At 40.2% G+C, this 23,478-nt stretch overlaps 1 protein-coding gene across 1 annotated transcript in view; it reads left to right on the top strand.

The window, feature by feature from the left end:
* Window positions 1-23,478, top strand: part of cdk15 (cyclin dependent kinase 15) — a 152,167-nt gene that overhangs the window by 117,852 nt on the left and 10,837 nt on the right. Inside the window, exons 12-13 of the mRNA XM_088930527.1 lie at window positions 4,324-4,372; window positions 13,297-13,439. Coding sequence (XP_088786653.1) covers window positions 4,324-4,372; window positions 13,297-13,439 — 192 coding nt within the window. The remainder of the gene's footprint in view (window positions 1-4,323; window positions 4,373-13,296; window positions 13,440-23,478) is intronic.

Genomic DNA, 23,478 nt, shown 5'->3' on the forward strand with positions numbered 1-23,478 from the left:
ACTTCAGTTGCCAGTTTATTGGCAACCTTTGATCGAACAAAAAGAAATAAACAAGAAAGAGGGGGTTTTTGTGAGTTTCAGCAAAAGGTACTCCGAATAATGAAAGGGCTGGCAGGCACAAAGCAAAAAGCAGACGAAATGTTAAGGCATGGGTCCAAGACACGCTTCCAGTCCACAAAAGCACATGCAGAATCAAAGGTTTTGCTTGCCTGGGTGGGTTTCCTTTTTTAGGGTTTCTCAACCCACAGGTATGTATCCTTCACACCCCTCTGGCAGCTCTCTGAAGTAGAGAATAGGCGACCAGGAGCTATCCCGCCACACTCCTGAGACATTGTCTCTGTCTCCGAAGTCCAGGTTCTTCGGAGCGGCTGTTCCATAAGGGATTCTCCGTGGGGGTGACATTTTAGTCATCACATCTTTCCAAAAGGTCATAGTGTCAGCTCATCTTAGGATAGAGATCCCAGTAGCTACTGTATATCACCCTGCAGCTCATAACTGGCAACCCACTGAAGCCCACCAGGTGTGAGCCCGCTCAGTACCTGGATGGGAGACCACCTGGGAAAGCTAATGTTGCTGCTGGAAGACATGTCAACTTCTTCCTACAAAAGAGTAGGATATTACCCCAAGCATCCTGGCCAAAGTTCCCATTGGCCTTTACCAGTTTTGGCCTCCTAATAATCCCCATCTATGAACTGGCTTCATCACTCCTTTCTCCTCCACACTGAGAGCTGGTGTGCGGTGAGCGTTCTGGCGCACTCTGGCTACCGTCGCATCATCCAGGTGGGGCTGCACATTGGTGGTGGCGGAGGGGAGTCCCCATTACCTGTAAAGTGTTTTGAGTGGTGTGTCCAGAAATGTGCTATTTAAGTGTAAGGAATTATTAATTATTATAAATTTAGACAACTGTTCTCCTTACCATAGAGCTGTTTGGCATTTTCCATTTAGGAATCAACCGTGGACACAGGTGGAAACTCCATAGAAATTAATTTTCTGGGAATAGGAGGCATGTCCTTACACAGAAGGATTGTGGAAGACTAGGACAAACTGGCCACCCAGCTGAAGCTGATACTGTATCTTATTAAAAATTCTGAAGGTCTGCTGCCCTCTTACCTTTTCTTGTAGTTGAAACAAACACCCCAAAAGTTAAAAAATGCATAAGAAGGCAGTAAAAAGGAAAGTAAACCATACAGTTAATTGCGTCTTTCAAATACCTTTGTTTGAAGTCTCTTGTGCAATCTTTTGGAGTCTTTTTCAGTTCCTAGTATAAAGTATTCTGTTTGCTCATTAACATTGAAGTTACAAGCTCTGTGTGCCATGTTGTCTGCTTTGTTTTATCAAGACCAAAAAAAGCCAGGTTTTAATAGTTACAGTCTGTCTATAAGATGCACTACTGAGACTGCAAAGAGACTGCAGAGTTCTCACAGTTCACCGATCAATATTTTTATTTATTTGTTTTCTGAGGTTATCATACATAAAAGACATCTGGAAGCTAGCCTGGGGTACCTCGTTTCCAATTCCAGGAAAAAATCTAAGTGCCTGATCTGATAAAAATCTTCTCCCAGGTTGAAGAATTTTCTGGTTGTTGTTTTTTTTTCCCCAAGCTATCGGGGAGGTGTGGAGCAGTCAGAGTTCTGCAATAACAGGATAACCGCTGGCTGAAAAATGGGAAAAATAGTTATTTCTTCATCATATTTTTTAAAGTCTGTCGTATTACTGAGGATTATTTGTAAATGGTTCATATGAGGTGATTGTTTAATAATTAGTGTTTGTAAACATAAAACACTGTAAAGACTAATGGAAAAACTAAGTATTTGTTCAGCAAGCTACTTTGTTTAGTATTAGTATTTTGGATTAGTGGACATAAAAGAGATTTTAAGTGGGCAATATGTTAAAAGGGGGTCATCAAACTAATTATGGGGGACAAAACAACTAAACTAACCAAAAAAAATGGTTGCAAACTAATAACAACAGTATGGAAATACATTTGTCATAAATCTTCATGAATCTCTTAAGGCCAGGCTTTCTGGACGTGATGTTGAGACTTACCAAACCACACAAACTATTTTCTTCTTTATAACAAGCCTCTTATTAAATGTTCTAGTTATTATTTTTTTCCATTAAAGAGGCCGTAAAAGCAAGAGTTATGTACCTCACGGAGAGTGAAAGGAAAGAAAACCTTTCTTTTCAGGACAAGTGTTTCTTCTGGCAGAATAATAAAAAAATCTAACCACAAGTGAATTGTTCAGAAAATGAAGTACACCTTCTATGTTCTTTATTGATATGACTTCTAGAAAACCTTGATTATTATTAGATAAGATCCCTTTATTGGCCATATACAATTTCCCTTTTCGCATACCCCAGCTTGCTCTCCATGAGACACACAGACGGGGAGAGAAGCATGGGGTCAGAGCGCAGGGTCAGCCATTTATACAGTGCCCCTGAAGCAGTTGGGGTTAAGGGCCTTGCTCAGGGGCCCAACAGAGTAGGATTCCTCTGCCGGCCTCGGGATTTGAACCGGCAACCTTCCAGCCACAGGCACTGATCCATAGCCACAGAGCCACACCATGCATCTTTATTTGTTAATAAAGTCTTTTATAGTCTCTCACACTTGCCTCTTTGCTAGATATCAACTCAAACTCACTTTAATTTTTTTCTAGAATCCCTTTAAATGGGAATTTGATTAATCAGCGGAGCTTGAATTATAATTATCATTGAATTTTACCACTTTTGTTTCACCAATAACCACTTTTTATCACTTTTATTTCACAAAGGAACTCAACAGCAACAAGAAGAAATGTTAAACACATCAGGTTTTCTGCACTGTACAGATGTTGAATGAAATTGCACTGGATTTACTGGGAAATGCATGAAAATGTGTAGATTTGGAAATGGAAAGAACGTGCAAAATTATTATTTTTCTAGTACATAATAATAAAAATAACTATTTTTATTGTTGTTGTTAACTTTAGTATGATGGCCATAATTCCAGTTGAAGAGAAGTGTAAAAACTAATTTAATGATGTTTCTGTTGTCCGCCTACAGATAGCAGAAGGGGCTATTAAGAGTCAGTTATGCTACAGGAGTGTGTATCCTAAAATCTTACTCCTAACACAATATATACACTTCCTTCTTTTCCCTTCCTACCCAGCTTCAGTCTTGATATGCTAAACGGGAACCAAGCATTTGGCACCAGAGAGTGAAGGCACAAACATCCCAAGGCTTAACTCCAGTTTGCCACATTTGTCACTGAAACTTTTAATGTGGTAAATCTCCAGTTTTCGGTGGGATTCCCAAATGAAGGTCATGCTGCTAGCCCTGTAACTATGGATGCCATACTTCTTTACTGCAAATCTTATCAAGTACTGCACAGCTCTGAGCGTGAGAACAGGAAAATCTAGTGATGAGACAAAACCTAGCATGCCAAAACCTAAAAGTGCAAAATATGAAAATGAAATGCTGTAGTGAAATTAGTTGTGGGCTGTGGACTGTTGTGTAATATTTAAACTCTGTGGTGTAAGGAACTGCTGACTCTTTCACTTGGAAATCAACTCAGTTGCTTTCAGCCTCCATCCTTGGCTTGGGGTGAAAGAACTGCTGTCAAATGCTGTACATGTCTGCCACAGTTCAACAGCAAAATATTCATATGGAGACCCAGCTCTTAGTTCTTTTCCTGCCTCACCTCCTGGATTTTTATATGGTCAAGTGGAGTGGAGTGTGTTGACTTCCAGTATTGAACCAGTATTCAACACTTCAGTCAATATTGGTTCGGTTGCAGCTTCACTGTGATCTTCAATGCAAACTCCAAACTAAACTGGATAGATAGGCCAAATGGCTTCCTCTTGTTTGTAATAATTGGCATACCTAGAGGTGGAGTATCGTCACACAGACATCTTTATAGGTGTGACACACATACAGAGCTGCAAGGTAAAACCCAAACAGTGTTCTTTAAGTATACTGTGCTAAAAAAAAAACTCCAGGCATAAACTAAACAAACTCCCTCCAAGCTCTAGATAATCCTCTTCAATATCCTGTTTTGAGGTTCTCTTGTAAAGCAAAAAAACTCTCTCAATCGCCAACTCACACTTCAAAATCCTTGGGCTTGTCAGTCTTTCCTTCGATCCTTCTCAATCTGGTTCCAACATCCTGATGATGATGAAGAAGAGTATCTGTGGGGAGTGCTGCTGTGAAATATATGTATATTGCGCTGTGTCCATAAAATTGCTTTTCCTTGGCTTTTGCTGTATCTGTGCAGGCTTGGCTGTCGAATAGCTGTATACTTCATGAAAATGAATTGATGGCTCGCTCTTTTATTTCTTCCGGTAGAATGGTTCCTACCCTGCGAGCCAAGAATGTTCCGGAACGTTTGGAAAAGGTAAGACTATCCAAGAAATCTATTTAGTAGCTTGAATATTAACTTGTCAGATTTATTGCATTGTTGAAGACATTTAGGCCTTTTTATATGTTTTACACTGATATTCAAAACTGTTGACCTCCAATCTACAGTGTTCGCTTCTCTGATTTTAAAAAGATGTTTAAATATTCTACTCTAATACTCTACTCCCGTCATTTTTTAATTGATCTGTGAAGGATTTCGAAAAATGTCTCACGGCATACAATATATGAAAAGTGGTCACAGATGTGCACATTGTGGCCATGCCAGATTCAGTGACTACATGCTACTTGCCACTTCACTTAAGATTGCATTTGTGCAAAATATAATAAACGAAATGAATTTTCGGCACAGTGGACAAAACAACGACACCTCGTTCCCAAGTTTTCACTCTTGTTCTTTGATTAACATTTCTGATAGATGCGTGATTTTACATCTCTGCCTTATTTTTATTATTCATAGACATACAAATGCATCTGTAGCCCCACATCAGCTTGTAGCCACACTTGAGCTACTAACTTACACAAATAAACACAACACAACCACCCTTAAATAAAGCTCACCAGCCACAAGGACAGCTCTAAAATCCTGCAAAGCTTTATGACAAGCAATTGACTCACCACTTACACACACATGCTACAAATTCTTTAAACCAAGTTGATGAGAAAAATTATTAAGACAAATACAAAGATGCCTTTCTATATGAAATATGAATTATGACTATTTAGCTTCACAGGGGAGATTTATGCGTTTAGATTTTAAACTCTATCTCTTCATGGGGATGATTATATTACAGAACAAATCTATCACTTTGTACCCGTTAGCCAAACTGTTTCCTGAACACCTTGGGTGCAAATTTATTCAGGAACTTCTTTGTGAAGCTTGTGTTTTCATGCCCCTTAGCCATGACATCAAACCCTTTACAATGGGGAGTCTCTAATCTGCAAAATGTAAAAAAAGGGGGTAGAAAAGGCATTGTGTCTATTGGCAGGACTTTTGTAACTCTCCAGTTACCCCACTTCCATAATTCCAAGAAGATCTGGTTACACTACCGGCAAGCCACTACGATTGAAACACCAGGGGATTATTAATTTTTTTCCCGTTCTCCCCGATTCAGTGACAGGAGGTGTCAGAAAAAGACTGGACTGACCTTGCATGTCCTCTGTCTGAGGTTCTTATTAACACTTCAGAGAGCTCGGTTAGCTCTCTCTCTCCTCCTTACAACTCTGAATTCCACTTCAGCAAAGACCCAGCCTTCCCAAGTCACCAAACCCAGGTACTGGTGTTGCGCAAAAACAAAACAACAAAAATAATGACTGGCTGATTTAATGGAATTTACCCGAGTGCTTAGATGCAAAGGTCAGGGGATACTTAGAAAAATGAATAATTCCTCCAAAACATCATTTGGATAGCCAGATGTAGCGGCACGCAAATACAGCTCAAGTGTTTGTTATTATTTATGCTCAGTTTTTACACATTAAGGGGTAAGAACATCGTCACAGGAGTGCTACTCTGGAATTGCTGTAGATATCACAGAAAAACTTGTGTTTTCTTAGTGTGGAGCGCCCAGTGTGGGGGAACAGCAAAACGAACAAGAAACCAAGACGTGATATGTGCGTTTAGTGAAAACGGGAGAGCAGCAGAGCAGAATGGTACACTAAATAAGATGTCAGACAGAGCAGTATGTACACGAATGAACGAAAGCAACTTAAGAGTGCCTGTATCTACATGTGTTCTGCATTTGCTTTACTTTATTAGCCCCCAGCACACCTACTGGCTTAGAACTGAGAGAAATGATGACATAAAAACAGGCCCCATATAGGGAGAAAAGTAAGAGAGCCATTTATCCCATGTGGAAGTATCACATAAGTGCCTTACGGGTGCCAAATAGGTTTGAATTACAACCATCAGAGGCTGCTACTGAATAATACTTCATTGTTAACTCTTTATTTGAGGACCTGAGCTGTGCATACAATATTTTTTACCCACCTGATTTATGATGGACATTATGGACACTGCTGACTTTTTAATGGGATCCCATGCTTTGATTCTCCTTGTGAATCAAGGCCTTTATGAGAACTTCAAGAGCAGATAAAAAGTGTTACCTTCAGTGAAACACAGCTGGGTTCACCCAATGCATTGTTGTGCTCCTTTCAAAATCCTTAACATCAGAATGCTACTACAGTCTCTTGATATGAAAGCCGAAACATAAGATTGGTCAGATTTAGATCAAAGAAACTAGAAGGTATAGTTACATTATCACCGGCCTGCAGAGAGTTCCGTAACTGTTCAGTAAACCCCTTCGTTCATGAAGCTTGTTTGCTATGAGGCTGATATGGAAAGGAACACAATGGTATATGTGTTTTTTTTAAAAGTAGGATTTGAATTTTTATCCGTGTAACTTCACATCATACCTCCCTGGCTGAGGTACTGTGAGGAAATTATTGTACTGTTCTTGATTATTTCTTGAGTTTTGGTACTAAATTCAGTCAAGACTCACAAACAAAATGGTCCCTTTTCCTTCTATATTATGCACAGACTGTCAAACACCATTTTCCTTGAAACCCTATTCCTGGAAGTTTTACTGACATATTTGAATTGGTATATTATTAATAACTAGATGAAAGAGGTCATTTCTGAGCATTTATTTAATTCTTTAGAATGGGTCAACAATCTGTAAACTGTTAAATAAAATTGACTCCTGTCCATACTGAACGTGAGATTGTTCTTATAACCCTACAGGAGCTTATTAAGATCAATCCATGCAGAAATGGAAATGCTCTCCTTCCCTCCATTTTCAACCTGCTTTACCCAATTCAGAGTCACAAGGGAGCCAAAGCCTATCCCAGCAAGCAACAGATGCAAGCCAGGACACACCCTGGATGGGATGCCAGTCCATCACAGGGCTCACACACGGACACGAGCACAAACACGCACATGCTCACACCAGGGCCAATTTTTCCAGAAGCCAGTTAACTTACCAGTATGTTTTTGGACTGTGGGAGGAAACTGGAGCACCTGGAGGAAACCCACACGAGCACAGTGAGACCATTAAAACTCCACACTCTAAGGAAAGCACTCTTAGGCAAAGACTTCTCTTTATCTATAAATTTAGCACACCAGTTAATCCATTTTGAACTTGCACATAGAAGGAAGACGATATCATACCGGCAGTCCCAGATAAAGATTGCTTTTAACTCTCTCTGTCACTGATGTACAAAGAATTGACCTTGTACCTGCGTGTGCGTGTTTTAGGAATGCCCTGTGTTAGGATCCTTTTGAGTTTGATCTTACCAATGTGCTTTTGCATGCGGCTTGTGTACAGATTTTTTTTAAATTTGGACAAATTATTACTCTTGTGTTCAATGTATTTTTTAGTTTTGTTCTGAAAGATTAACACACATCTATTACACGTGGAATAAAATACAATTATTAATTAAATACAATTATTCCCTTTAGGAGTAGTATCTTATGGTTCTGTTGACTGATAAATGAAACCAAATAACCAGCCAACCAAATGTGAAGTTCCTTTGGAACAGCAACATCTGACTTTTTTCACTTCTTCCACTGGTTCTGGGGGGTCTTGAGTTTCCATACATTAGTTCCCTAAAATTTGGATGAATCTTTGGCTGGTAATTGAAATTAAACTGTTCATACCTACACAAACATAAATGCTGTGAAGGGCAAAAGACATACTCAGTACTCAGTTCTCATTGTCCAGTGTTTACCATTTTCCAGTGACCATTAACATGCTTTTGAGAGTCTTTCCAGATTGGTGTTTTACATATACTGGAGGGCCACGTGTTTCCTGTTCTTTTTACTTATTAGCTTGAAATACAGTGGGTTTCATTCTATGCACATTCACGATAGAGTACACTACTGGAGATCAATTCTGAAATAAGAGTTAAATCATTCAATCCTTTGCTCAAATAGAAGAAACAAAGAAAATACATTGAATAAGCTAAGTGCAAAACTTAAGTCTTAAGATATGTTTTATCTACCTGAGAAAGCATTTTTGCTCTAAGCAGACAAGGTGGAGTTTAGTTTTGCAAAGACTTGGCATTTCTACATCACCATCTTAAAAGAGTCATCCATAATAAAATACTAGGGGCAAATAGAGACAAAACATTCTATTATTCTGTTTGCTACTAAAATATAGCTGGCTGCTGAAAAAAGCTCCCAGCTTGACATACTGCAGACCTTGAGATGGCTTCACTGTGGAGCTTGTCTCTGGTGGTCATCAAAGCCCGCAATTGAGTTCTTCTTTTGCAAAGAGAATGAAAGAGTGAGATGTTTTTAATGTATGTATTTAAATTTGATTAATAGGAATTATTTTTTTTCCCCCTCTGCAAAAAAAAAATTAATTATGCGCCCCCTTGGAGTGGGCTAGCAATTTTAAAAATGCATCCATTCAGACAGGAAAAAAAAAATGCATGTGGGAAAAAAAACACATATGAAAGAAAACAGACTGTGACAGATATGGAAATATAGCAGACGCAGAGTATGTACGGTGGACCAAAAGACAGGATTTAAAGGTAACCAAAAGTGAGTTTGTGCTCGTGTGTGCTTATTTTTTTAAAAACATTTTTTTACATTTGTCATTTCTTTGAAAGTAAAGAGGAGCACTGTGATGTCTGTGATTTGCATATTTCAAGCTGGGGGAAAATGATTATTATATGAAATGTTCAATAATACAACTGTAAGAATGGCTAAGGTTTTGAGGAGCAGTTGTGGTGGCTGTTTTAAAAGACTTTGTTGCGACTGGGAGCCCGCGGTTGTGGAGACCCACCTTATTATTTATGCGACACAAAAGAAACTAAAGGGAAAAAACGAATCTGCAGTAGCAACACTTGCAGTTTAGACACTGACGCTGGACAGCAGGAGTGAAACAGATTGAATCCCTCATCAATCTAGCTAATTTTAACTCCTGTTTGATTTAGAGCCCGAATTGTCAGGAACCTTGGAGTTTGCTAGCTGAGCTACATGTGAGTTATTTTCAGTCAAAAGACTGTATTGTCCTGATTGACTATGGGGACGCATGAGCTGTAATGTGAGACTAACTTTGCAAGGAAGGCTGTGAGTGCTGATTAGGAGATCATTTGTAATGTAGGCTTCATAGGCTTCTGTAACACAGCTAGTAATGTGCTCTATGAGGTCATCAAAATATGTTATAATTTGTTACAGGTTTTATTTTACATATACCCTCTTACTTAAAGATGATGTGGCTCACCCATAAAATCTTTTAACCTAGGCTGGATAAACTTAGATGGAAGTCCCAACCCATTTAACGTTTATTAACTTTTTTTACGGTCAATATTAAGGGTTAAAACTATTTCAAATGGACTTTTTAGTGATTATGCCATAGATGAGCACAAAAGCTAGCTTTGCCTGCTCAGTTTATACCACATAAAAGTTTATAACATTTTATCTCATTCCCAGTCAATAGTGAAAATTAGAGCTTTTCAAAGGAAATGAGGAACCACAGCCTACTTTTCTACCCCCCTTTCGGCTTGATGTCTACAATATTGTTCTCAATATCTTGGAAATGGCAGAATAGCATGACTCTTGTTCTATTGTTAAGGTTTTCACAGCAAATTAAAGAGCACTTCACGATTCAGGACTCAAATTGTGCTCCGCCGAATCACTCTAAGCTTCAGCCACATCTAAGCTCAGAATTATGGTGCCATGCTTGTGCTTCATTCTATGGATGCGTTGAGCTCGACCCAATTTTAAACAGGCTTCAACCTTTTACCTCCAAGTTTAAAAAAACCTGTTGCACTTAAGTCTAAATGATTTTAAGGGGTGCTTATTATTTTCAGACATTTGTTTTCTTTTGCATTTCTATTTTGTGGATTCTTCATCCGTTGAAATATCTTTTTTTTATACTCCCTAGGCTCCCTGCCACTCCGATTTACCGTTTCAGTTATGAAATAACTCCTCAGACAGCTTCTCAAGCTGCAGCTCAAGAAACTCAATAGGGGTCTCCTTTGTGGTTCAGCAGTTTCAACATTAAACGGTCTAACAATGGTCTTAAGGTTTTTGAATGACTTCACGTTCACAAACTTTCCATCCAAACTGCTTTATCCAATACAGGGTCACAGCCAGATCCCGTCCTGGCCAGAATGGGCTCGAGTCAGGACACGCCATAGATGGAAACCCAGTCCATCACAGGGCAAACACAGACACAAACTGTCATGAACCGTATTCCCACGTGCACCTCTCGCTGTTTATACCTGCGCACTAATTAATCTATCCTCACGCACTAATTAATCTATTCTATTCATCTTCCTATTTATACCCACTCACTCCTCTCAGTCCTCGCTCACTGTTGAGATCGACTTTTGGCTTTCTCTTGTGCGCGTACTTTTTTCGACCTCACTACTGGATACCCGACCCTGTTCTATCTCTGGCCTTGACTTCGTCTCTGTCTAGCGTTTTTTGGATTTGGATACTCTCGACCTGACACTCCGGAAACCCGACCTAGGCTTCCAACCTCGACCACATCTTCTGCCTTTCGCTCTTGGGATTTGGATGCCTAACTCATTCAGCCTGGAGTTTCAGCACCGCATAGGGTCCGACCAGGTATTCTCAAACGTCCCTAGTGACAACACTGGCACAAACACACACACACACGCTCACACCAAGTCCGATTTTTCCAGTAGCGAATTAATCCAGCGCTATGTTTATGACCTGCAGGAGGAAATCGGAGCACACAGAGGAAACTCACATGAACTCTAGCCCAACATACAAACTTCATGCAGACGTCATACACAATTGTGCCACCATGCCACCCTGACAGATTTTCTCTAACCCCTTCCCCATGCAAAGCCAGAAGTGTAAGCCAATGAATGAATAATGACTATTATTAATCACATTAATATAGGAGGCTGGAATGATATATAGAAAAAATGGTGAAAATGCCTAAGTACTTTATTTAATGCATACTAAGACATTAGCATACTTACTGTTTCAGGCTACACCTGGGATTCTTGTAGCAAAGTGATCCATTGTTTCATCTGTGCCTTAGAGTAATGTTAATCACTCACTAACACATTTTATCACTCTAAGAACAGTTATCACCAGCCTTTGTTTAATGTCATTTTGCAAGTTGGGTGTACTTGAGTAGATGTACTGGGAGGGTCTCATACAGAGCCTACTAAAAGTCTAAACCACCTTTAACTTTTTGCACTTTCAGTTGCGTCAGTGCCTTTACATTTAAGTTCAATGCACTTAAATTAGGATGTTTTCCTCTACAGGCAATACTCAACACTTTTAAAGGAAAAAATGCTTCTCTTTTTTAGGAATAAAATACATATTAAAAATACAAAACTGAAATATCATAAGTGGATGAGTCGGAGTTAATGCTATGGTGAAAAGACCATTGGCAACAATTACAGCTGTTAGTCTGTTAAGTTGTGTCTCTGCTAGAGTTGCACTTCTGTATTTGACAAGATTTGACCACTGTTCTTTGACCACTGTACATAACTGTTCACACTCTGGCATGTTCCTTGGGGATCATTGATGGACAGTGATCTTCAAGTCATGAAACAAATTTTTGGTTGAATTTAGGTTGAAGCTCTGACTGAGCTACTCACGGACATTTGCCTTTCTGTTCTTTAGCCACTTCTGAGTAGCTCTGGCTGCGGGTCGTTGTCATGGTTAACGTTGAACTTCTGTCCCAGAGAAGCAGGTTTTCTTCGAGGACTTTTCTGTACTTTGCTCCATTCATTTTCCTTTCTGTCCTGACGAGTCCCCCAGTCCCTTTTAATGACAAACATCACCATAACATGATGCTGCCACCACTGTGCTTGCTTCACAGTAGGGATGGTGTTCTTTCGGTCATGTGCTATTTTGGGTTTTGCGCCAAATGTAACTCTTTGTATTTAAGCCAAAAAATCATTTTTAGTTTCATCAAACCACAAAACTTTGTACGACATGGCTACAGGATCTCCTAAGCGGGTTTTGCATACTTTAAACAAGATTCAGTGTGATCTTTCTTGAGTAATGGCTTCTTTCTTGCCACCCTGCCATATGGGCCAGATTTTTGGAGTGCTTGGGACATCATTGTAAGAGGCACACTTTGACCATTCTTGGCCAGAAAAAGCTAGTATCTCTTTCAAAGTTGTCCTTGTCTTTTTCTGATCATTCATCCAGTTTGGAGGTAGGTTGTGTACATAAATGAAAAAAATAATGCATTTTAATTCCAAATACAAAGCAACAAAAGGTGCTGTGGATTATCTATGGGCAATGTACATAAAGCAGCAGTATGACCTCTAGCCTCATCTTGTCGGACCTGGTCAGTGCTGGGATGGGAGACCTCTGAGGACAAACTAAGTTGCTGTAAGCTGTGTTAAACCACTTGGTGACACACTTCCATCTGGACAAGACTCTCAAAACCCGTGCTTAGCTGTAGTGACCAAGGACACTGTTCCACAGAAGCTGCATTTCTCACTCTTCCGTTTTTGAGAACGAGAAATTAAACCAAAGTCTCAATACTTGATTATTAAAGATCCCCTAACAATGTCCATAAGAGTTGGGGGCCTTACTCCTGGCATTCTGGCTAAATGCCGGTCAAAGCTTGCCTCAAGAATTCCTGGTTTCTACGCTGGGCTTATAGATTCTGGCATCCCAAAAATTCCCCTAGTTTAAGCAATTTCTCACTTCCCTACACTTTCTGCTGCGCGGCGGTATGAAACGGTTGCTGTGCATCGCACAAGATGAAAGGGACCCCCTCAGGCACTTAATAATGCTTTACTATGATACTCTGATATCAAAATGTGAGGAATTGTGTTTGTCACAGCTGCGTTATCTCGGCGTCAGGGGTGCTCTTTACCAGTGTAGTAAAGCTCCGCGTGCTGTGCTTTGTGACCACGGATTGACCAGTCCATTTCCCTTCTCACACGTAGACTGGGACAGCTGCCCTACAAAGCGGAGGACCTGGCCCAGAAGCTGCTGCATAGTGTCCCCCAGGACCGGCTGCCTGCCCAAGAAGCCCTCCAGCACGAGTACTTCGGCAGCCTTTCCCCGGCTCTGCTGCAGCTGCCTGACAGTATGTACTCCCCACCTGTTGGGGCCCACCCCGCCTCCCTCCCCGCCTGCTTGTCAGCTCTTCCTCATTCTCCAATCCACCTACCTTCCGTCCAATTAAATCACATTTGTCAAAGCAGCGGGGGCCTCCTCCACTGCCTGGGATAATGACAAGCAGGCGCTGTAGTTAGTTCGCGCTTCTCCAGGGAGATGATGAAAGCTACAGCAACACACGCTAAAAAAAAAAAAGGCACGGGAGGCTTATTAATGTATTTATTTTACTTTCCATATGCGGGTTGGTATTGTGGTTATGCGCTCATTAAAAAAGAAAGACTGGTCAGAGATGACACACTCTCTGCTACCGCAGCTGCTACCCTGCTAGACAACCGTGTTTGTATATTGATTTTCAATTGACACTACACTTTGGAAGTACTTATGAGTGCGTGTCTGCACAGATGCATGTTGATTTTGTTCATGTTTATAGAGGTATGTTTCTCATTTTCCCTGGACGCAACGACCTAAAACTAAACATCTCTGTGTTTACTAACCTCTCGAAACCAAGTCCACTTTCTCTGGTGTAAAAATGAATCTTGCATTTCATTAGGGTGGGCCACTGTTTGTCGTTTTGCATAAATCAGGTTAATTGGCTTAAAATGAAATACTGTTGGTTACCATTTCATTATTTTTGTTGTCGTTGTTTTTTGACAAAGGGATGATGACAATGACCATTTGTCTTCCAGATATGACTGTGAATGTTCCCTGCTTCTAGTCCCCAAGAAAATCAGTCACTGCATTCTTAAAAATGAAAAAGCACAATGAAAGTAAAAAAAATATAGAGATTTTCTGTATTATAAGTACTGGTGATGCAAACACTCTTGCAAACAAAGACACTACAGATTCACCTCAGATAACATTACCACTGAGGGGATGAGATATTTTTCCAGTATATCAAGCTGGTGTTGTTAGTGTCCCCAGTGCAAGCACCAAGAATATTAAAACAAATATTCTTTTAGTAAGGTAAGACTCAAAGAGTCAACTAAGCTCCCTCAGGATGCAGGCCAGACGTTGACACATTTAGTACTCCTCTCGCTGTCGTGATGAACCTTCTTTAGGTGCGTTGAGTGGTGTCTGATGCAGACTCTTATTGTTACTATGGAAAAAATATATAAGCTGTTTGTAATTTAGAATTGGCAGGTGTGTTTTATTGTGACTTAATCCAGGGTAACTCAGAGGGTGTATGTAAAAAGACCTCACCCACAATCACATCAGCCTTAGGGATAAGTTATTATTTCATTTTCTCATCCTTCATGTTAGCTTTGCGACGTCTTTACCATAAGTGTTAAAAATGTTAATTGTAGCATCGGAAATGGAATGACTAGAGTTAATGTACTGAAGGGCAGTACAATTAGTATTTATGAAATTCCAATAATTTGGTTGTTCTATTGATGTGTGATAAAAAGGCTCTGCCCTGCACTGTATATTCGATAGGACTGATTAGATTGCAGTCTCACCAAGGAAGGCTTAAATCATACTATTTTCATGTATTTTCTGTTACTTTTTATACTACTTACTGATGTTCTCCTTATACTGTATATCCATATATAACTTTTGATAGTTTTTCTGCTTCAGGGAAATTGGGAAAGCACAGGTTTCAAGGAACAGATTTGACATTGAGTATCATTTCCCACTTTAACACACCAAATGATTCATTCTCCACTTCTTGTATCATGTTTAAATCTTTTTAAATTATGTCAACTCTTTTGCGAACATCTTGTCAAAGGGAGGGTTCCTGTTTTCTTCAAGGAAATAAGATTTACGGCAAGTCATGTTTTCCAACATTTCAGCTCAAGCTGATAACAGCTGTGAAACATTTGATGGAAGACAAGAATTCCTCCATCAGTTCATTGTTCTAATTCAAATCAACTCACTTATCCATCCCTAAAGGACTTGCACGTTAATCAATAATTAAGTGCACATTCTACCCAAGGGCTTGTGAATATTTGTTATTGTGAACATAATGTCGTGTGGCTAAAGTGGGCTGAATTTTCCCTCCTGAAAAGTTTGAAATAGATCACTACTATGCATAGTACTTAAATACCTATCCCAACACTCAAATTCACCCATCCATTTTTTGACGGCTTCATTCAATTAAGGATCAAGGGGAGCCAGGGTCTATCTTAGCAAGCAACGGGCACAAGGCAGAATACATCCCAGACAGGATGCCAGTCCATTGCAGGGCACACACAGACACAGACTTGCACACACTCACACCAGGGCCAAGTTTCCCGGAAGCTAATTAACCTACATGTACTGTTTGTCTTTGGACTGAGGGAGCAAACCACAGCACCTGGCAAAAGCCCACACAAACATGAGGAAAACAGACAATCTCCATTCAGATAGAACTCCAGATGTGAAATCGAACCCAGGGTCCCAGTATTGCAAGGCATCCGTACTAACCATTGTGTCACTGTGCTGCCCACACTCTGTTTCCATAAGAACAGAATAGTAGAATACCAGGTATGGCTTAGGAGCTCTTATGCAGCACACACTTGAGAAAATGCATCCTTTTCCTAGGCAGAAGTAATTTCTGTCCAGCTGAATTACCTTGCTTAGTTTCCTTGATGTGTCCTGCTAGTACTACCCAAGATTAATAATTAACCATGAATAGCTTCTGAAGAGGTTACTTCATAAAGCAAAAGTGGGAAACTACACATATTAAATACAAAATTAAATACTAAAATTAAAATGACTAAATCCAGAACAACACCAGTACTGAACCTCCATATATTGAAGTGGTAATCCAACGGCAGGTTTGCCCATTCTCTTACGGACTTCTGGCTTTTTAAGCTGTGTAAGCTGGGTGGAGCTGGTTGCGCAGAGGTCAGCTGGGAAATAGCATGACAGAGGCATGACACCATTGTTCATACTCTAACGAGCCGCCAGTACTGTCAGTGAGAGCTGCGTCCCATCCTCCATCTGACACAACTGCAGGCTGTAATGATGGTTTAGCCTCAATTCATGCCCTGAACCAGGCCTCTACTGTCTATACTTACCAAGTTATTACAAAATGTTTAAAGAGACATCATTCCAGGTGGAAGTTGCTTCTGGAGGTCTATGACACAAAGGAGAACTAAAAGGTTAAAATTAAGTCCATTATTGTGTGTGGGGGGGGGGGAGTTCTTTATCTCTCTTAGGTAATATGTTCATTGTATTAGGTTTAGTAGCAAAGGTATTGATACAGTGTGACCAAAAGTGGAAGTGAAAGAGACAAATTCATTTGTAAATTCTAAATCAATTTCTAAAGTAATGAAATAGAACAATGGAAAAAAAAGTCAACAGTATCAACAACGTCTAAGTAGTATGACGACAAGTGTGTGACATTTTCATAACGCGGTCCTTATCATGACTCCACTTTTTCTTGTCTTTTACTGAATGTCTGAGGCCCCAGGCCTGACTCTTTCTTCCCCTGCAAAGTTAATTCTGGTGACTAAATCACATGAAAGCACTGTGCTACTTTTGAAATTGTATTTATACTTGGTCACATAATTGCATAATTTTTTTTATGACTGTTGTGGCTATATTGATGATAGTAGAGGACCAATAAATTATAGGACATATTTAGACAGGCTTGATGGCTTTAGATATTTTAAGAAATAATTCTAAAAAGGTTAACTCTGTGACTTAAATTCATTTGGAAATGCTCTTGTCCTGTTCGGTAATCTTCAACAAGTCATTGATAGACTGTGACGTGCCCAGGATTGTGAAGGTGCACATTATTCATGCAAGCAGGGCTTTCAGAAAGTATAAAATAAACTGAATGCAAGTGAAAGAGAAGCTCTTTTTTTAAAAAAAACAAGAGATATTTTCTATTAATCTGCCATCCGAGATTCAAAGGAAATGTCTCACTGCCCGCCAGTTGGATTTATGATTTGAAATGGTAATTTTCCACCATATTAAAAAAAGCTGTACGTTCCAGCAAGGAGACTGCTCATGTCTAGAGTGGTGGTGAACTCAGACTGATGAGTTTCACTTTCCAGTAACATTTGTTTCCCATTTCCCCTGTCACACTCTTGTTCAGAGACCTGAGGGGCTGTTTAACAATGGTTATGCTTCCGCATGTAGATGAGGCTATAAGAGTCTACTCTCCAGCTTCTCTCTTGATTAAAGACAACAGACTATCCCTACTGACCGTCCTTCAACATTCCTTTGAACAAGCAGACTCTCATTGGCTTGCATTACTGTGCCTAATATAACAGCCAAATCTTAAAAGGAGAAGTCTTTGAATTGTGGCACTTTGGCGTTGATGGGCTACAGTGTTATAGTTTGAGAATTTAATTACTCTTTTCTGCATGTATCCTGTGTTTATAATGCAGAATACTGATCACTAATGTCATTATTGCACTGTTGTATCAGTTTACCCAGTGAAATAATGGTAAACTGCCAGTTAGTTTTTCGTTGGATCCCTATCCCAGTGCAGGTTAGTTTTTCTCTCGTTTGTCTGGGCTCACAGTAATGACCCCTTGTACTCATACTGGTCGGATGAAGTAGTGCAGACAGGCACAATGTGCCCACTTATGACGTCCACTTATCATCCTTTGACACATGTCCTTTAGTTATGCACAGGAGGGTCAGCTCTGATTGACGGAGGAGCATGTCTCTCCCTGATATTCCTGTATGTCCGCAGGTATCTGAGGAATTGCAGGGGTCTTATTTTGGTCATAGCTGAGAGAGCTCTAGTCGACTCTTTCCCTTTGCCCCTAAGTCGCTGAACCTATTGGGTCCTGCTGCCTAGGGAATCCCTCTGACAGTAGACTAGTGACATAACAGAAACTTGAAATAGCCATGTCTGGATCATGTGGAACAGGTCACGGTTTAGCAGCCAGCAGCTACTGTATATCACCCTGCTCCCCACAACACAGTGGCAATGTGCTGAAGCTCAGCAGGTGTGAGCCTGCTTTGAACCTGGATGGGAGAACCCCTGGGAAAAACTAAGGTTGCTGCTGGAAGAGGTGTTAGTGGGGCCAATAGGGGTACTCACCCTGCTGTCTGTGTGAGTCCTAATGTCCCAGTATAGTGACAGGAAAACTATACTGTAAAAAGGCGTCTTACTCCAGATGAGACGTAAAACAAAGTCTTAACTCTCCGTGGTCATGAAAATCCCAGAAAGAAAAGAGTAGAGGTGTTACCCCTGTGTCGAAGTTTGTCCAAGTCCGACCATGGCCTTTACTGGTCATGGCCTCCTAATTATCCCAATCTATGAATTGGCTTCATCACTCTGTTCTCCTCCCCACTGATAGCTGATGTGTGGTTAGTGTACTGGCGCACTCTGGTTGCTGTTGCATCATCCAGGTGGGGCTGCACACTGGGGGAGGTAGTGGGATTCCCCATTATCTGTAAGCGCTTTGAGTGCAGGGTCCAGAAAAGCACTATAGAAGTGTAAGGAATTATTATTATTATTATTATTATTATTATTATTATTATTAAGGTTTATATCATGATGAAAGGAAAAGACATAAATTACCATTGGAGAACAAAAGGCAGAGTAGGTAAGAAGGAGAAGGGAGGAAATATGGGCATGACACAGGTGAGAATGAGTGTCCAAACTGCTTCTGGAGAGCAGAATGAGTGTCCATCACGATCACAATGCTCAACCGGTTCAGAGCATGCACCTTGACCAGATGAGCTCTACAGCACGTTGTGAACTTTTTCTGTTTACATGTATGTTAACAAAACCCTGCCAAATCTTCCAGAATGTTGGAACCAATTTGCACATTTTAAGAGATTCAGCAGTATCGGTGTGATGCCGAAGCTTGTAAACATGTTCTATGGGAGTCTGGGAAGGACAAGAGACAACAGGAATCCAATGGCTCTGTAACTCCAGTAACACTTAACATATGCTATCTTTATTAAACATCATTAATCCACCCTCAACAGCTAGCTCTGCTTTTCCCAATATTGTCTTTTTCTGGGCTTGCTGTCATGGATATGTAGGTCATCCTTTGATGTTGATTCAGGGTCTTAGCAAACAAGATAAATAAAACATAATTCATCATTCTTGGAAGAAAGATAGAAATCTAAGCAAACCTCTTGTAATATGGGCATAAGTAAAAGCCATCCCATGGTGACACAAGAGTCGGCTGAAAAACATGTAACAAGAAATTGTTTGGCAGTCTTCTGGTTTCACTAACAGTCCTTTTAATTTATCGTGTAAGTCTTTTGTGAATTATTTTTTTGAGAAAAATACATTTTTTGTTGTTTCTACATCCCACGTACTGATTGCACTCACTGCTTGTGGGTGCAAAGAGATAACAGATGATACCTTTTTCATGCTTTATTCTTTATTTGGAACTATGGTCTGTGCCTCTAAATAGGGCTTACCTGTATGCTATAGATGAGGTTAGAAGGCCAAAACTACAATAAGTCTCTGCTATCTGTTCAAAACTACTGATCTCTCCACTGATTAAGTAAATGAATTAAATCTTTCCAAACTTAAAAGAAGTTTTAGAATCAAAGTATCCATTAAGGATACCGTAGCAAATTAACAAAGAATTGATATTACATTATAGAAGATTTCTATTATTTCTTGCCTGTCTGAATTTTGCTGTTATATTTGGATTCACATTATAACAAAGTCAAATTTTATCTGTTAGTGTGCTCACTGTGATGCCAGCAGCCGTATCACCCTGCAACTGAAGCTAAGCAGGTGTGAGCCTGGTCAGTACCTGGAGGGGGAGACCTCCTGGGAAAAACTAAGGTTGCTGCTGGAAGAGGTGTTAGTGGGGCCAGCAGGGGGCACTCACCCTGCGGTCCATGTGGGTCCTAATGCCCCAGTACAGTGATGGGGACACTATACTGTAAACAAGCGCCGTCTTTCGGATGAGACATAAAACTGAGGTCCTGACTCTCTGTGGTCATTAAAAATCCCAGGGTGTTTCTCGAAAAGAGTAGGGGTGTAACCCCGGCATCCTGGCCAAATTTCCCATTGGCCCTTACCAATCATGGCCTCCTAATAATCCCCATCTATGAATTGGCTTCATTACTCTCTGCTCTCCTCCCCACTGATAGCTGATGTGTGGTGAGCATTCTGCCTCCTCTATGAATTGGCTACATGACTTTGTTCTCCCCCCCCGATGGCAGGCGGAGCGACGCGCCCGTTGGAGTATTCTTGGTCCCATTTAATGGCAATGTCAGCTCAAAGATTTGGTTCAAACCACCAAATGGAGACAGGCGTGCTGACAAGTGGACCCTGCTGATGTGGGATTAACGCTAGGATGAGAGAGAGTGTGCTCACTGTGATGCTTTGTTGGCGCATTCTGTAGCATAGAATCACCATTTTTAATCCAGGGCTGATATAATGGCATACATGTTTTTACAAGCCAAGGGGAAAAACTGTTCTACTTTATGTTCTATTTTATGCATAGTTTTTTTGTGATTTTCCAGGACCCTTAAAAGCAAATTAAAAAGACAGTGTTCTCGAGACAGATCTAAAGCAGAAACATGTTTTCTTTTGTTCTTTACCTCCTCATTAAAGGGGTTAGACAAGAGCCAAAATGCATCACGTGCATGGGCTATTGCTCACTCCAGCTGGTATCAAATGATAGAATAAGGTGGTGAAAACCTATGCTTTTATTTTTTCAGTATGAATCACCTTTTGTCATTGTTTCACAGCTGTAATTCGTTTGCGAAACATCATGTTCAAGTCTGTCAGCCTGAATTCTGTGGTTAAAAATAAATCCTAAAAGATAAACAATAATGTGGATAGTGTCAGGTCCAGGTGAGGTAAATCAAGTCAGGCAAATCCACGAGTGTCTGTTTTTCCCCAGTGGCACATAACACCATGGCATCTACAATCAACACAATGCAAATTTGATTCAATGCATTTTAAGCTTAAACTAGCGCTAAAAAGACTTTGTGAATGCTGAGAACAAGCAGCTCGTACACCCAATTCCAGGGTACTGATTCACTATAATTGTTCAAGCCTAACAACTGACTGAAAATGCAACAGTATTACAAGAGTAAAAGCAATGGGTCACAGGCATCCGTATTTCAACGCAAGCAGACGTCTGTGAGCCTGTCAGCAAGGCATCGTGCTAAGCCTGTCTCTTTCTTTCTGTGAGGCTTATCATATTTTGTCAAAATGTCAAAACATTTCATTCATTGATTTGGCAGACAGATATTCTATGTTCAGCATCAAGCACACCGTTACAAAGACCGCATCATAAGTACAAAACATAGTGTCATGTCTGTGCTGGTTTCCAGCCTTCAAAACATTAATGCCTGTTGACGCACAGCGAGAGCAAATGATTCTGCATGCAGCTTGTATACTGCTAATTAGCAGCAAGATAAGATATGCTGCTTTATTTAAACAAAGTATAGCAATATGAAAATTGGAGAAAGCAGAGAGAATTGGTCACTACTGTTGCAGTGCAATAGTTCATGCTTGTGTGCAGTTTCCCGAACTCTTGCATTGAAAGCTGAATCAAAGAGATTTTCTCTGAGAAGAAATCTGCTACTTCCTTGGGGACATCAGTCTGGGTTGGTCATGACCATTTATTATTAATCTACAATAAAAATTCTCAGTAGCCCTGGCTAAATCAAAGATTAATTATAAAATCTTTCCAGCCTTCCTTATGATCGGATAAACCTAGTTTTGGAGCTCTTCTATGTCTGTGTTTCTTCCTTTTTAAAATCTTACCTTTCACTATAAATCAAGGTTTTGTTTTTGTAGGAAGAGCAGGAACAAGTGCAATCTATTTTTAATGCTTGTTGATTCAATCTATAAGATTATTACGGACCAAAATCCAAACCCCAGAAAATCCTAATCAGAGCGGGTAGAATCTACACCCAGTATAGGCTTTGTAGACTGAATATTCAGTTGTCAAAATAATTTGGCTTGTTCAATCTGCGACAATTATCAGACATTGTAAGATCAGATATAGTAACACAAAGCTCACCAATCCACTCTGGGAGAACTAGCTGATATATGTGACCATGACAATACGTAGGTACTTGCGTTTACTGTGTACAGCAGTGAGAATCCAACAGTGATGAAAAATCATGTAATTAATCTACTGTTTTAATCTACTGTAAAAGCAGTTTTGTGCTGAGGAAGTATGCTGTTAAAAATTCAGTAAACGCTTTTAGGAAATTCCCATTATTACAGACCAGATGGTCTGTAAATAGCTCCAAGTTTCGGTCCTTGAATCAATAAGAAGGGTGAGAAGGAAATGTTAGAATTAAGCAAACCCATTGCTTTGTTTAACTTCAGATCAAGAGGCACAAGACAAATCCTCTCTTCCCTTACTAGTTACATAGTTTTACTGTGGAATTTATAGCCTTCGGAAGTTGTTTAAAATACAGCTGTTAACGTTTTTCCTCACCCATGTTTTAATCCAGCCAAGTAATTCAATATTAAAGTCATTGATATTCTCATGTATTAACTTGGAAGGTAAAGAAAATGTATCAAACATGAACACTGTTCAGTTTTTTTCTGGGAGAGGGGTGAGATGCACTTAATTTGGTTTTTAAATATTTCCGAAGCTAATAAAGAATATGATAGATACCCATAACCCACTTCATTTCAGAGATGATCATATAGTAGTATGGAAGAGGAGGTTGGGACCCTACTATGATAAACCATTGTAGTTGGTGCTAGGGATGATGAATGGGCGCTAGCATTGGAAGTGATGATCTAGAGACCTGATCAGCACCCAGCTATTTCACCCTGCTATTCCACAACGTCAGGAATAAGATCTACCATGAAGCTAATGAAGCAAATCTTTCTCTGTTAATTGCAGGAAAAGCCATTATTGAAAAGGGGAGGGCAACGGCTGCCTTGGATAATGGATAACTAGGCAAGCAGGAGTAGATCACAGCTGTGGGCAGCTTCAGGTGGAGAACCAGGCAGATAGAGAGCTATCGCAGCCAGTGCTGGTGCCAGGCAAGGAGATCTAGACAGGTGAGAACAGATCCAACAAATGCCAGGTGAGGGAGAATCAGGTCAGCAGGAAGGAAAACACTATCGACTGCAACCTGGGGTGACGGGGCAGCAGAGTTTTTTG

This window comes from Atractosteus spatula, chromosome 13, assembly GCF_055471065.1.
Source record: "Atractosteus spatula isolate fAtrSpa1 chromosome 13, fAtrSpa1.hap1, whole genome shotgun sequence".
Lineage (NCBI taxonomy): Eukaryota > Metazoa > Chordata > Actinopteri > Semionotiformes > Lepisosteidae > Atractosteus > Atractosteus spatula.